At 43.5% G+C, this 15,618-nt stretch overlaps 1 protein-coding gene across 1 annotated transcript; it reads left to right on the top strand.

Moving 5' to 3' along the window:
* Positions 1-648: 648 nt before the first annotated feature.
* LOC148316190 (cell division cycle 5-like protein) lies at positions 649-11,544 on the top strand. The gene is made up of 7 exons (XM_088287038.1): positions 649-801; positions 2,285-2,476; positions 3,269-3,417; positions 3,494-3,689; positions 3,913-3,964; positions 10,945-11,045; positions 11,533-11,544. The coding sequence occupies exons 1-7, from the start codon at positions 649-651 to the stop codon at positions 11,542-11,544; spliced, it is 855 nt and encodes a 284-aa protein (XP_088143164.1).
* The last annotated feature ends 4,074 nt before the right edge of the window (positions 11,545-15,618 follow it).

The following is a 15,618-nucleotide window of genomic DNA, read 5'->3' as shown; positions in this document are numbered from 1 at the left end:
CGCCCCGTCGTGCCGCTCGGCGAAACTACAATGCCCCCGTCATATAGTATTTCGGAAACAAAAAATTTTAGCCCCAGTGTTTGTCCCAGGTCTTCAGATGCTACAGACAGAATTTTAAGGCAATCGGATGAAGCCTTTAGGATCAGGGTGCAAAAGAATGATATTAGACGTTAAAATATCAAATTTTTCGCCATGCCCGATGAGACTGCCAAATTTGGTGAGTCCGGCCGAATGGCGTGCAAGACTGAGAGACTTCGGGCCCCGAAGCCTGCCGCTGACCACAACGCATCTCGGCTGCTTTTTTGAACATTTCTCGAGGGCCATGGCGAGCCAGACCGCTCCGTTCAGGTCGCAGTCTCCCCAGGAGGCATCTTCCAGATACATTTTGTGATTTAGATTTAGGAGTAAAATGGACAGGAAAAAGGATATAAAGATTTTATTGGCGGCTGACTTTCGAATATGAGGCCTGAAATTATTATCATTATTACTTAAATTATTTTCTTTGTAAATTGCTTTGAATGTTTTTTTTAACTTATATGAATATTACAGATGAAAAAAAAAAAAAACGTAATTATTTTAGGGTAGGAATCGGACTTGAACGGGAACGGGAAGGAGAACGAGAACGAGAACATGAACATGAACATGAACATGAACATGAACATGAACAAGGGCGGGGCTGCGGCCAACAAGAGAGTTACGTTTGAGGGTTTCCTGCCCATGCTTCAGACCATCATCAACAGCACAGCCGGGGCTGAGAAGGCTGCCTGGCCGCAGAGGACTGCCTCTCTGGCAGCTGTGAAAGTGTCCGCTAGTAGTTTCACAATGGACTTTGTGTAGAAATTATTATTGGGGCCCGAGCAGCGACGGCTTTTTTTTTTTTAGACTTAATTTGTCTAACAGAGGAGCAGGGGATTTTCTCAATGAAACCAGAGCATGAATAGTATTTTACATGTCGCTGTGGATGACGTCCGTCCCGGGGGAAAAGGAATCGGATATCTGCGCGCGGCTTGCCCCGCGCGCAGCCCGGGTTTCCTTCTGGGGGTTAAACGGATAACTGCACGCGACTCGCGCCGCGTGCAGCCCCCGCAATCCCCACTCCCCTTCCCTGTTACAGCCGTCCCCGCGGGCCACACTACCGCACTGGCCACATTATTCATTTGGACTCATTGGATTTGTTTCCTCTTCCCAGGGAGAAGATCACAAATACAGTTGCTAAAATTGACAGATTAGTGGAGGATATCACCATGCACACTTCTTCCGAGGACAGCTTCAGCCTCATTTCTCGAGGGCCATGGCGAGCCATTTCTGCCCGGGGAAGGTGCTCCTCTTCGGCTTACTGTGACGCGAGCATGCCCGCCTCCTCGTTGTTTTGGACAATTCTGTGATTACATCGTTGTTTTTTTATCTGTGAAAATGTGAAGACTTGAAGCAACGCCTTAGACCACTCGTACTCTCCCTCAGCGCCTCCACCAAATCACCATCCACTCATTTCGAGTCAGTTTTGAAAGTGACCGCGCTAAAACCAAAATCGGATACTTCAGCCCTGAAGACACGCATGCTGCAAAGCGTCCGTGCTTTGCAGTCGCAGTGTGAAAACCGCTCCAGCGCCCGTCGTGCCGCTCGGCGAAACTACAGAAGAGAGTGGACGAAGAAGAACAGGTTCCAATTTCCGACTCCATAAACGCAACACGCGGTGCGCATGCACAAGTGCTACTTAATTATTTTCCGTTAACCCCCCCGCCCTAGCAAGAAGAAAACAATTTGCGCCCCCCAACCACCACCACCCACTCTCCGCTTCAACTATAAATAACAGCATTTTCGTTTTAAAACAAACCTACAGTGTAGAGTTAATATTCGCTGCACAACATGGGCAAGGAGAGCGCCACTGCCAACTACTGGAGTGGATGTGCAATTACACTTTATTGTAGAACGGAGGAAAAAAAGCATGTTCACACCGTCCCACTATTTGAGAAGCAAAGTAGTAAAGTGTCATTTATTTAGCGTTGTCCAATGAGACCGCAAAACAAAATATGATATCGTGAGGACTGTACTCTTGTTTTGTTCAGATTGGAGTATAGAGATGTTTTAGTATTTGTGCTACAATAGTTTCCTCCTCAAAACAGGTCCCCCTCTTAGTCTGTTCTGATGAATATAAATTAAGCGGAAAAATAAACCTGTTTTTATCACTTTTTCCACAACCAATCATGGCTCACTTGTTTTCTGGGTTTGGTCATGTGACTTTTACAAGCGGCAGTAATCACTGCATATTGGTCTTGTCTGGCAGATCAGCGACGCCGAACTGGAGGAGGTGGTGAAGATGGGCGTGGCCAGCGAGGTGGCCCGACAGGCGGCCGAGGAGAGCGAGAGCGCCAACGGCGCCTCCTCGGCGCTGCTCTCCGAGTACAGCGTCACCAACAACATGAGCACTGGACTGCGCACGCCTCGCACGCCCGCCGCTCAGGACAGGATTATGCAGGTCAGCTCGCTTCAAAGCTTCAAAACACAAACCCACCATCAAACACTCATTCACTCGTCCCTTGACTCCCTAACCTTGTCTTAGAGCCCTTATTCCAAACCTTAACGCTTGTTTGATACCCTAATTTGAAAACCCAAGTGTTGCTTGAAACCCTAACACTGGCTTCAAATCTTATTTTGAATCACTTAGGCAGGTTTGAAACCACAATCCCGGTTTGAAATGTCAGCCTAGGCTTGTAATCCTTATAGCCAGAATGGAAATCCCGAACCTTGTTCGAAACTTTAGACTAGTCTTGAAACCATAATTTGAATCCTTACCCCGATTTATAAAAAAAAAAAAAAAATGAAATTTGAATGTTTTTTAGAAACAGTTAACTGATTGAATAAAGTTCATTCTGTCTCTTATTTATATTCAGTCGTTGGTTCTTTTATCCCAGACAGACTATTAGGTTGTCATTTACGGCATTTACTACTAACCCTCATTTGAAACCTTTGACTATACATGAAACCTTCATTTGAATCTTAAACTCAGAATTCAAACCCAGACACTTGCTTGAAAGCCCAATTTGAATCCCGCACCTGCCTTCCAACCCTATTTTGAAACCGCAAGCCAAACTTTAAAAAACAAATTGGACATCCGAATGCTGGATTGAAACTCTAAACAAGACTCGAAACCCAAACTTGACATAAAATAACAAAAGCGTAATATTAAAAACGAAAATCAATTTTGACAGGGCCTCTGTCAAAATTTGTTGTCTTGTTTTGCATTTTCTCTTTTAATTTTTTTTCTCAGGAAGCTCAGAATCTGATGGCGCTGACCAACATTGACACGCCGCTGAAGGGCGGCCTGAACACGCCACTACACGAGAGCGACTTCAGCGGTGTGACGCCACAGCGGCAGCAGGTGCAGACGCCCAACACCGTGCTCAGCACCCCCTTCAGGTAACCGGCGGCTAGCGCGCCTCCACCCACCCTGTGCGGACGTGTGTGAGAATGTTGGCTGCGTTATCCTCTGCAGAACGCCTGGGCAGGGCCAAGGGTCAGAAGGCATGACCCCGCAAGCCGGCGAGGCGTTGACCCCACGCGGGCCGACCACGCCCGGTCTGACGCCCGCGCGTACGCCACTGAGGGACAAACTGAACATTAACAGCGAGGAGCAGCTGGCTGACCCGTCCTACGCTAAACATCTGGTCAGAAAAAGAAAAAAAAGAGGCGTGGGTTCGAATCCCGCCTCTGACAGAGCCCATTGAAAGTACCAAGCAAGAACAAATTGTACGGTTTGGACTTCCTCGTGGTCCCCGACAGTGACGACAGGGACACCTCATACGTTTTTCAGTGTCCTACTGACCCTCGTGGTAAGTTGATCAACTGCGGCGTAATTACATCCTTCCTCTTTCACGTCTCATTGCTTGATCTTTGTTCTTTGTCACTTCTCAGTCCTCGCTCCTCACCACAAGGAGTTTGAAGGCTTTCGCCCAGGTGTCACTTGGTGCATGGCCTGTATAATGTAGAAGACAACGACTTTAGACCTTTTCATCTGTCTTGTGAGCGGAAAACATTTGACCATCCAATCCGTCGCCGTTGGAAAATCTGAAAACCCTCCGAGCCCTTCCCCCTAAGCTCCGGAGGAGGAGTGCATGCTGTGTGACAGGCAATCTTTCCTCTTTGAATCCATCTCTGAGCCCTGCGGGCTTTTATCGTGAATCCTCATTGATATCTGATCTTTGACTGCAATAAAATAAAGGCAGCATGCACTCCTCCTCCGGAGCTTCCATTAGGGCAAACTTAGGGGCCGCTTGGCACCGTCTGTGCCCGGGGAAGTATTCTACTACTATTTTTTTGTGACGCTTGTAACAGATATTTACTCAAATCATATCACGGAATTAATGCAAAATCATTAGGTTCACTGAGGACTCTAAACGATCCATCGAGTGTGAATGCTTGTTTGTCTATTACGTGGCCTGTGATTGACGGAGCGTAAGAAGTTGCGCTACACTGAACTGGCGGCGGACGAGCAATTCTGCCGCTAGCTAAATTCAACATAATTACCGTAGCTACCTGTTGCAATCTAGTGGAAGAGTATTTAATTACACTGCGCGACCTGAACGCAATGCCTTATACCGCTCTGCCAAAAAAATGTTAGTCTGGAGGCCTGAATTTTCATATAAAACTCTTTATATTGGTTAACATGAGTCTTCTTTGGATTTAAGAATGAGCAAAAGGGGTTTCGTCTTCAACCAAAAAAACACCAGCGCGCGCGTGTTAAATACTAGCTGGGTGGTGAGGGGGAAGACTGAGAATAGTCAAAAATTTACCCGTGAGAAATTGGAACCGGAGCTGAGCGGGGAGCCGGGCGCGGGGAGCCGGGCGCGGGGACCGGGCGGCGCCCCTATCCCAGCTATCTTCTGGCAGTAGGCGGTAGGCCATACCGACCACCCAGGGGTTTGAAGGCTCAGGGGGTACGTCGGCAACATGGTTTACATATTGAGTCTTTTCTGACTAATTTTCAGTCGGATTCGTCAGATCTGTACTCCGAGGAACTTGTGTGTGTGGACTGAATGCAATAAAGGGAAGTATAGTTAATGTGGCAATATAAAAATGAAATTTGAACATTTTCAGATGACAGAAGAATATTTAATAGTTTTTTTAAACAAATGTTTTGTTTTTATTTTTTTTAGCAGAACAAATCTTAATTGTTTTAAAAACAAATTAAGATTTGAAAACTGTTCTTTTTTTAAATGGAATGTTTTTAAAGATTATTTTTTTTTTAAGTTTAATATTTTTCTCCATGAATATTGAATGTTTATTTTATTTTATTTTATCACAATAATCTAATTCTTTTTTTATAATAGTACAATATTCTTCATTTTATATTTGAGTCAAAAGTCAAGGAAAAAAGTTTAATATTTCAGGAATAGAGTTTCAAATCTGTTTTTGAAAGACATTTAAAAAAAAAAGTTTCCTAATTTCTGGGAAAGAATTTTCAATTAAAAAGAAGAAAAATATTTTCAGGAAAAAAAGTCAAGAACAAAAGTTGGAGGGGAAAAAAACTTGGATGTATCCCAAAAGTTTGAGTGGACTAAAGTCATACTTTGTTGCCTGGAAAGTCATTAATTTGATTGTCCAGTATTTCCTTCATGAGATATTGCAACACTTAGAAAAAGTGTACAGCGCCAGTAGACAATGAATTTTCAGCACTAAAAAAACGAAACTTCATTAACAGCTAAACTAAACGTTTCCAATGTAAATTTCCACCTTTATATAGTGTAAAAAGACATCCTGAAGCCTGGGCAGTCATTAATTTGATTGTCCAATATTTCCCTTATGAGATAATGCCTCTCATAGCAAATGTGTACAGCGCGAGCTGAAAATGCATTTACAGCACTAAAAAACCAAACTTTTATAACAGCTAAACCAAACGTTTCCAATGTAAATTTCCACCTTTATATAGTGTAGAAAGGCATCCTGGAGCCTGGAAAGTCATTAATTTGATTGTCCAGCTTTTTTCTACTGGACAATCAAATTAATGACTTCCCAGGAAAATCGCAATAAGCTCACCCGTTTGCAGTGAACAACATTCCGCGTCAGCTCTTTTGCCGATGTTGTCCTATGACGTAAAAAAGACAGGAAACGTACTTATACGTCTTTGGTAGAGGGCGCCATTGCATTAAAAGACGTCCTTCACGGACTCCTGTTGGAGTCAAATGGTGCGGCGTCTCGTTTGCGTTGCGTTGAACACGGATGGGACGGGCCTCAGGAAAGAAACCTGATTGAGGGCACCGGCAAGCCCTAACAGCACGTAGGATGCAATGGGCGGACAGCGCATCGGCATCCTTCGAGCGTCCAATCAAGGCTGAGGTACCCCCATGTGACCCCCCCCCTTGTTCGTGTGTGAACAAACAATCATCTTATGGACCCTGCGTGGTGTGACCCTCTCGATAGTTGCCCCCCGCCCGCCCCCCCCCTCTCTTGTCACCCCCGCCGGCCCCCACAATTCAAGTGAGAGTTCCTGTCAGGGATGACAATTATCCCCCCCTTTTTATAACCTGGCCGTGTTATTGTGCGGCACGTGAGGCGGTGATGAGCACAATGTGGCGCTTCATCCCCTAGGTGAGCAATTTTGCTGCGATGGACTTTCTTCTACTGAGCAATCAAAAAGGCTTGGGAGACTTTGCTCAACCGTTTGGTGTTCAGGCGCAGTGGTTTGCTGCCACACTGCAGCAAAACTTATTACTGTTTGAAATACTTAGTCCATGGCTCTATTTTTTTTTTTTATGTGAATATAATTTTTCCAATATAATAGGTAGTGGTTAGCATATCTGACTCATATCGGAGAGGTTCTGGATTCGAATCTTCCCATGTCAGGCCACGCCGATGAAACATTTTCTAACGATTCTGTATTAACCACAAAAATCTTAAGACACCCACCCCTGTCGAACAGTTTAACATAAGACATTTATATTCTTGTATAATTTTTGTGTCTCAAATATCAATTATCTTTAGAAAAAAAGCCCTATTAACTGGTTGACCCGTGGCGCCCTTACTCACCAGCATGACTCAATCGATTAACGAACGACATGAATATTTGATCATGACTTTCAGAATAGACAATTACTCTTGCGCGTTCTAGCGATACGAAGTTTTGGTAAGCTCACCTCACCGGAGAAAAAAAAATCCGGCTCCGGCCTTCCTGTGAGGAGTTCGCAATATTTTAGTGTTCATTACCTTTATAGGTGCAGTGTTTTTTGAGGAAGTACAGGCAGATTTTTTTTGTTGAAAAGTCTATATGTGGGAACAATTTCATATCATACTTCCCCCTGTTGACACACATGTGGGAAAAAAAACAGCAGTTGCGCTGGAAAGGGGACTTAGAAGAAATTTGTAAAATTCACCCAAAGCGCTCTGGATCAGCAGTGTCTTGCCTAAATTCACTTTTATTACATTCATTCATAATGCGCTCATAATGTTGAGATAGGTACCAGCCAGAGGATTTTCACAGTGTCACCTTTGTGAACTCCAAACAAAATATTTTCTGCCGTACAATAAGAAGAAAGTTCATTCAACCTGCGCGGCGATCCATAGCGGGCCCGAGGTCTCACGCCCGGCAAATGCTGATATCGTGCCACCGCCATCTGATAACTTCTAAGTCATCTGATTGCCTTAAAATTCTGTCTGTAGCATCTGTCCGATATTCGTGTCGGATTGCGGTCCAATATCTGCCAAAAACATGGAATTGCAAGGAGATAACGTCCTTTAGTATTTTCATTTATCTTAAAAGCAGAAAGACATTTAAACGGTGCAACGCAGTGTAAATATATCAGAATGTGCAACCTAAATACTTCTCACAATAAATTAGAAAATAGAAAATGACATTTATTTTACTACTGTTCAATTCAAATTGCGGAACACATACACCAAGTATACCCAGTGAATTATTTCACCATTTAATTATTTTTCTCTTTATTGCGTAGAGCTCACAAACAACCCCCCTTTCACCATGTAAAAAATATTATCTTTGAAGGAAATGCAACATTTACAGTAACTATACTGACAAGTTCCTTCATATTGTACAATTAGAATCTCATTTGTGTCATCCCCTCTCAAACTGAGCCGTACAACATCAGAATCCGTCTGAATCAAACCGAATTAAATCGTTCCACTTTCAAATAAACCGTCCGTGTCTTGAGATACGTATAGAATTTTATCGGAGAGATGCAGATTGCTCATGTATTTATTTATTTTGTGTTCATTCCTTCCTAAACGTTGTGTACTAATGCTGCTCAAGTGATCAATGTGTATGTTAAAAGTACAGAGAGCCCGCCATAGATCTCTGTCATGTTCTCAGCCGATTAGCATTTTTTCATTCATGGACTATTTCGCCTGATGTCTGCCACTGGGAAAATTATTACATCTCCCTTCAGTTCCGGGCTCCGTCAGCAGGATGTTCCCGGCCTTCACGTCCCTGCCACAATTACGTAAGCGTAATGTCAAATACCGCTTACAAAAATTAATTTCGCGTGTACGTAATGTGTAATACCGCGTACAAGCCACAACAATGTAAGCGTGATGTCAAAAACCGCATATAAATGATTCCACTTGGCGAAAGGTGCGTCTGAAGTAGAATTGTGTGCATTGTTGTAGCTGCTCAATGCAGTGCCATGTTTACTAGCCCCACTTGGCGGACTCTGCGGCACCGTATGATATAAAGTTTAAAAATATGTTTTTGGGGCGGTGTGGAGATGATTTAATGTCTTAAAGGCAAGCTTTTAATCCAGGTAAGCAGAGCTGCACTAAGTTTTGGTTGGCTTCACAAGCATCACAGAGGAATTTTGCTATGATCGCAAAATTCTCGCTCTTCCAAGGAGACAGAGTGCGTAATTGAGGGGGATGGTCTTCTAAGACCCCTTTCCAGGCCGCGATCGGTGTGCGAAGAATTTTTCCAACGATAGGGTTGAGCAATTTATTGTTTTGATGATGTAAACTCTGTCAGAGAAGGAGATGAGGAAGTGAAATGTCGATGTAGTTATGATTTCAATGAGCCCACGATAGCTTGATGCGTAGAAGTCCCTTTTCTATATTCATTCCTTGAGCATGCTCATAACTCAAAACACACGCATTGGAGGCGTGGGTTTGAATCCCGCCTCAGACAGAGCCCATTGAAAGTACCTAATGTATAAAATATTGATAAATTTGCTCGGCCTGATGTGTGTGTAAAGTTTTACGAGTTGACACCCTCACATCTCGTAATTGCACATCCACTCCTAGCACAATGCCCCCCTCTACAGCGCCAGCAGACAATGAATTTTCAGATCGTTTTTATTCCTCAGCCAATGAAAGAGATTTAGCGTCACAGGAAGACTTTGACACACTGAATTTAACTTGAGCCTCACAATGACATCAAATTCAGATTGGAAACAGATCTCATTGCTCCCGGGGCCGCAAGGTGCGTTCGAAGTGTCAATGATCAATGTGTCCTGCAGAAATAATCGTAAAAAAAAAAAAAAAATTAAAGAAACAACTGCCGTAAGAGACAGGAAGTGCTCGATCCTACTTTTCCCTTCAATAAAAGAGGTAAAAAGTGAAAATAATGTGGTGCCTTGGCTTATGAGTGGAATTGTTTCAGTGACCGCGCACACATTTTATACACTCATATCCCAAATTATCTTTCCCCATTGAAATGAATGGAAATGCAATTCATTAGTTCCAGCCCCTTTGCTCCTTCTGATGTGTGTGCCTTGGCTGGATCCAAGAATGCATATGTTAAGATCACACAGTCACCTTTGGCAGCTTTTACTTTAACGGGCAGCACTGACAGAAACCCCCCTCCCCCGTGGCTTGTGAGGAAGATGAGGCAAACACATTCAAGAGAGCATTACCAGGTGCCAACATTTATAGAGTGTAAAAAGGCTGGAGGCGTGGGTTCGAATCCCAAGAACAAAGGAAACACAGATGTAAATGTGGAAATTTACATTGGAAACGTTTGGTTTAGCTGTTAATGAAGTTTCGTTTTTTTAGTGCTGAAAATTCATTGTCTGCTGGCGCTGTACACTTAGGAAGCACAACCCACGTCTCGCTATTTTAAGATCTTTTTAACAGCCTTGTTAGATGTGTAAATGTGTGAACTTTCTTTTTCTCCAATTCCCCCCTCCCACCCCGCAGCACCGCTCCACAGTGGCATCCATGATGCACAGACAGGAAACTGTCGAATCCGAAGTATAAGTTTATGGACGACGCCTCCCAGCGGCTATGGTTTTAACATTTACCGCCCAGCTGCCATTTATTTGTGGCCAACCATGGCAAGATGAGAGTGCGAAATGAATCCAGGAACTACTTTGTCTGAATTGGTAGTCAGGGGTCAGAGCGAACAAAGATCACAATTGCGACTTTATTCTTCCATTGCCGGTTGATTTATGACCAACGCGTACCTCGCAACCGTTCATTTCTCCAATTTCGAAGGCGCCCTCATATATGCTCGGATGACTTTTGAACAGTGCAAGAAAAGGTGTTTGCAAGAGGTTATTGGAAAAAGTCATTTTAATAGGCTGCTCATGAAATTAAAATGTGTTTTTTGACAATATTTTCCTGTGATGCACTCAGTGAGAGCCCACGAAATTACCGAACTACATACATACCCTTTCTTGCCGGCACTTCGACCTTGACAATCGTTCTATGTTGTTTGGGATTCAATTATGTCATACGATAGTTGTGGCACCCCAAAATATTGCTTGCAGATACAAAGGACTTCTTCCATGATACTATTGCGCACAAAGCTGCAAATGCCCCAATACGCCCAATTGTACCTCTGCAAAGTCTAGCAAAACACCAAAGCAAAGAAAACTATTTCACCGAATCGTACGTGAGCGGGAAATGGCAGCACATTCACTCACCGAATCGTTCGTTAACTGGACGTGGCATGAAAGTGAACAAAAGCTTGTCTTTGAAAAACCACACTAACCATTTCCCTTTCAGTGGCCGGCGTCATGAGCACCACCATCTCTCAATCGATGCCCGATGCCGGGACAGGAACGACAGGCCCAGATTGGACGTACAATCCGGGAAGAGGTGTGTGTGTGAGAGTTCAGTATGGAGATGGCCCCGGGCACAGACGGTGCCAAGCGGTTGTTGGACGAACTAGCTTCTCTTGAAAGGTCCGTCTTGGAATGGCCTCGCAAGTGTATCTGCAATTAAATCCATACTTTTCCAATTTTGTCCATTGCGGCGAAGGAAATCTTAAGTGAAAACTTTGAAGCCCCGCCCCCGTCATATAGTATTTCGGAAACAAAAAATTTTAGCCCCAGTGTTTGTCCCAGGTCTTCAGATGCTACAGACAGAATTTTAAGGCAATCAGATGTCTCTTTGTCCTTCAAAAAGTCATCTACGTATTTTTTCTACAAGGTGGGAAAAAAACCAATCAAAACCTGGCTTAATACCTTGAGGTTTTCTGAATAATGCAATACATTGTTTTCCCTGAAACAAAGATGAACGCAAGTTGGGCTTTTTGCGCGCTGTACACATTTGCTATGAGAGGCATTTAAAGATTTTTCTTTTGATTTCCAGGGGACGATTTAAACCAAACAAAATATTTTTATGAAGTTGATCCATGTGTAGGGTCACAATTTTTTTTTTGTTGGGCGGGTAAGCTGGAACGGGTAAATGGAATTTTCATTCAGGCCAGACACAGAGGAGGGAGGAATGGCAATAAACTCACTGAGGCACATGTGGAGGGTTTCCTCCTTTCATTCAGTTGTTGAAATACAATTCCTCTCTCGCCGTGCATGTGTGTATGGTTATGTATGTGTCGATGTCTTTTGTTTTTGTCGTCGACAACTGCTCTAATATACGAACGAACACCAAAATCCTTATTAAGAAGATTAACAGTTTCTCAAAACACGTCCTTAATTCAACATGCAAGAAAATGTATCCGTGACCTCTTTCTTGCTGCTCGGGCCCTAATAATAATTTCATATTGTTCTGCGTCAAATGTACTTTCAGCTTGAGTATGAGAAGTGAAATATTCAAAATAAAAGTACACAAAGAAGTCACAATTTTTCCACATTAGTTACTTACGTAGTTCCTCTCAAATGCTGAGCTCCTCCTTTCTGAGAGTGAGACGCAGGGCAGTGTTCCAACAAGATAATGACCCCAAACTCACCCTGAGGATTACCACTGCCGACTTCCCAGGCTTCAGGATGCCTTTTTACACTCCCAGCTGGGTCCACCTCCTCCTCGCCGACCGGCGAGCACCCCCTGACAGAATGTTCCGACCTCGACCGCCTACGGACCCAGCGGGAAGCTCTCGGTGGCGTCATTGTTCGTTGGCATAAGCCGCATCACATCTCACTAATCCAGAGACGTTGAAGAAAATAATCATTCTCCTTCATATGTATATTTGCTCATACGACACACTGAAGAAGGCGAAAGACTCGCCGAAACATGTCAGGTAAAAAATAAATGGCATTAAAAGTAACAGATTTCAAAATCTTTCCCAAGATTGGGGAGTTCCTTGCGACGGATCATACAGGTACCCAAGGATCAGCAAAAGACCAATCACGTCCCACAAAGCTTGAGACAAATTGCATCATTCAACATTTGGTTCTCTAACTGAGAGGCAAGGTGGTGTGCTTACATGCACTATGTGTTTGTTTTTAATTGGGATTGATTTCAAACTTGAGCGGACTGTATTACAGTTTCAAATTGATTTTTAAACCAAAGATGACAATCAGCTCAAACCTAACTAAAGGATCCACTTACAGCGAGGCCAAGGGAGCTCAGCAATGAGCAAATCTATGACCAGTTCAGGGTGTAGTGCGCCTTTTGATAACACATCCATGATAGTTCCAGTATGGGTGTCCACGGTCCAGAATCCATTCGAAGAAAAGTTAGCAACATTCAGCTCTTTCAATTCACATTTACAGCACCATCCCAGTTGTGATCCTAAAAAGGATGACCTAAAGAATTGGGGGAAATTATTGAGCGATTTCAAGTCAAAGCCTCAAAGAACAGAAGATCTACTTAAGTTGGTTTAATGAAAGGGTAATTAAGAATGCAGCAAGCTACCATTCAAAGTTGAAAATAATAAACAAAGTCAACATTATTAATTAATGTTATTTTATTAATTCTTTATGTTGTGAAAGATCTTTATTCAAAGTATATTTGAAGTTATTTCTACCTTATTGCTTGATTTTTGTAGATTCAAGTTGGAGTTGTCAAAATTACAGATTCTTTTGAAGGCAGCATATTCAAACTGTGACTCGGCCACGCGCTCTTTTGGACTCTTCCGGTTTCCAAGCCAGCACAGGATGAACATGCCCACCACCACGCCCAGCGTCTTGGCAGCTTTCTTCTCTCTGGAGAACTTGAGCAGCTTGACGGTCAGGGTGCTGCGTGCGGCGGAGGCTCATGACCATGGACTCTGCGGACACAGAGAAGATTTACAAGGCTCTGGCCAGACTCTGACCTTTGCGCCTTCCCTCGATTGGAACTGGTGGATTGTCTGAAAACATACTGAGACAATTTTTGTCCCAGTGGCCTAATGGACAAGTTTTTTGTAAGCGACATTATGTTACTCGAAATAATTTAAAATCTTGTCAAGGGCAGTCTCTGTATTGTGTTTTTATTTAGCATCCCAACCCCTCAAGTCATGTAGTACCAAAGAGGAGGTGCGAGCGATGGAGCTGGGGGGCGCTCGCTCCCCGCCCGTGCCCGAAGCGGCCCCTAAGTTTAACCGAATGGAAGCTCCGGAGGAGGAGGGCATGCTCGCGTCACAGTAAGCCGAAGAGGATATATATATATATATATATATATGTATTTATATATGCACAGGTTTAGCACAAAATGTAAGACGAGCTAGCTGGGAGTCAAACCTAGAATGTCCTGAACCATTATCAGATGCGGTATCCATTGCACCACTCGCCCCACTCATGCGTGGAGTTGTCTGTAAGACATCTGGGGGGCATTGTAGTTTCGCCGAGCGGCACGACGGGCGCTGGAGCGGTTAGACGGCCGGCGTGCGCCGAAGAAGAGCGTGGGCGAAGAGGAGAGTGGACGAAGAAGAGCACGTTCCCCCGTCTTATTCTATTTCAAATTTAGAACATTGACTTAAAATGTTTCTCAGGTCCCGGTCCATGATGTGGTTTTCCCTTTTGCAGTGGTCAGTGATTGCTGATTTGTAATGTTCATGTTGTGCTTGTTCTTTGACTGCTCTGATTTTTCATTTTTTTGAAAATGCCACCTTTCATTTCACAGGGCACACCGGACGGCGTACCAGCAGGTAAAAGTCGGAGTAATTAAATAAATACAAAAAGAATGGCTGGGGAATAAAAAAATAATACGTTTTAATAATAATTTGTTTTTTTTGTTATAACATGAATTTCACTCTCTCTCTCCCCGTATGTAGCCTGTTAAACGTTTTATTCTGGCCCGCAAAAAAAAACATTAAATATTAAATAAACGTGAACAAAAGCATTACAACATTATTATAATAATATTTAGAAAATAAAACATATACAAGGTTTATCAAGTTGGTAGATGTCTTCAGGGTTGAAGTATCCTCAAATGTGTACAACTTCGGGGTGGGCCACTTAGGCGACCAGGGGTGGGCCACTTAGGCGACCAGGGGTGGGCCGGCGTCCGTGAAAGTCAGGCCGAAGAGGACGGCCTTCCCCCGGACGCGAGCCCGGCGACTTGGTTTTTTTGGTTCCGAGGGCGGCCAGGCCCCGCTGACACCGACGGCTGCGGGGCTGAGGGAGGGGGAGTAGCGCAGGGCGGTCGAGCCCCGGCATGCCGAGCTGTAGTCCACAAAGAGCATCCTTGCATAGCTCCGCTGTTGTTCCAATTTTTGTGACTTTCCTTCGAAGGGCGTGTCGCGGATTTTCAGTTTTCGCGGGTGGTCTCGGTCCCCATTGAGGCGTGGGACAACCGAGATGTGAAGATCGAAATGATTTGTGTCTGCGCATTGGTGCTGCCATCCGATGCCGGCTTTTCTACAACTCCCATGGCGACTGTCTTACCGCGCGCCCAAAAAAGGAACGAGCGACGGTTGTGGTTTTACTGGAGACTCGGAGGTGGCCTCCAGAGCTGAATGATCATCCGAGGAGGAGGGCATGCTCGCGTCACAGTAAGCCGAAGAGAAGCACCGTCCCGAAAAAAAGACATTTAATTATAAATAAATTCTTGATTGATTCGCATAGCGAGCCGATTGCGCAATGTTTAACAAATATATTTGGAATTTTCGAAACGTGTGCGTCAATAAATGTTTCGACTCACTACGCTGTAAAAAATTAATAAATAAATACTTACCTTTCGGCTGTACATGATTAAAATAGGTCCAGTCCCTCCTCAAAGGCTTTGACAAAAGGTGTGTATATATATATATATATATATATATATATACATGGTCGTCTTTAAAAGAAAGAAAAAAAATGCCTTCATATACATGGTCGTCTTACTATACATGTTCATCTTTTTATTTTTTTAAAAACGCCTTATTACCATACATGGTTGTGTTTAAAAAAAGAAAAGAAAGCCTTACTATACTATTGTTTTTGTTTGTTTTTTTTATTTTTTTTTTTAAAGCCTTACTATACATGGTCTTCTTTTTTAAGCTTTACTATGCACTGTTTTTTTTGTTTGTTTTTTCCAAAA

This window comes from Idiotropiscis lumnitzeri, chromosome 22 (genome assembly GCF_059441095.1).
Source record: "Idiotropiscis lumnitzeri isolate Australia: NSW breed Sydney's pygmy pipehorse chromosome 22, RoL_Ilum_1.0, whole genome shotgun sequence".
In the NCBI taxonomy this organism is placed as follows: Eukaryota; Metazoa; Chordata; class Actinopteri; order Syngnathiformes; family Syngnathidae; genus Idiotropiscis; species Idiotropiscis lumnitzeri.
This window is presented reverse-complemented; position numbering and strand designations above follow the sequence as displayed.

Bases quoted from the DNA above. Each gene is read 5' to 3' on its own strand.
- LOC148316190 (XM_088287038.1), top strand. From the start codon at position 649: ATGAACATGAACATGAACAAGGGCGGGGCTGCGGCCAACAAGAGAGTT. The intron at 3,690-3,912 runs GTGGGTTCGAAT...GTCACTTCTCAG, and splicing joins GAAAAAGAAAAAAAAGAGGC to TCCTCGCTCCTCACCACAAG. The intron at 3,965-10,944 runs GTGCATGGCCTG...TTTCCCTTTCAG, and splicing joins TTTCGCCCAGGTGTCACTTG to TGGCCGGCGTCATGAGCACC.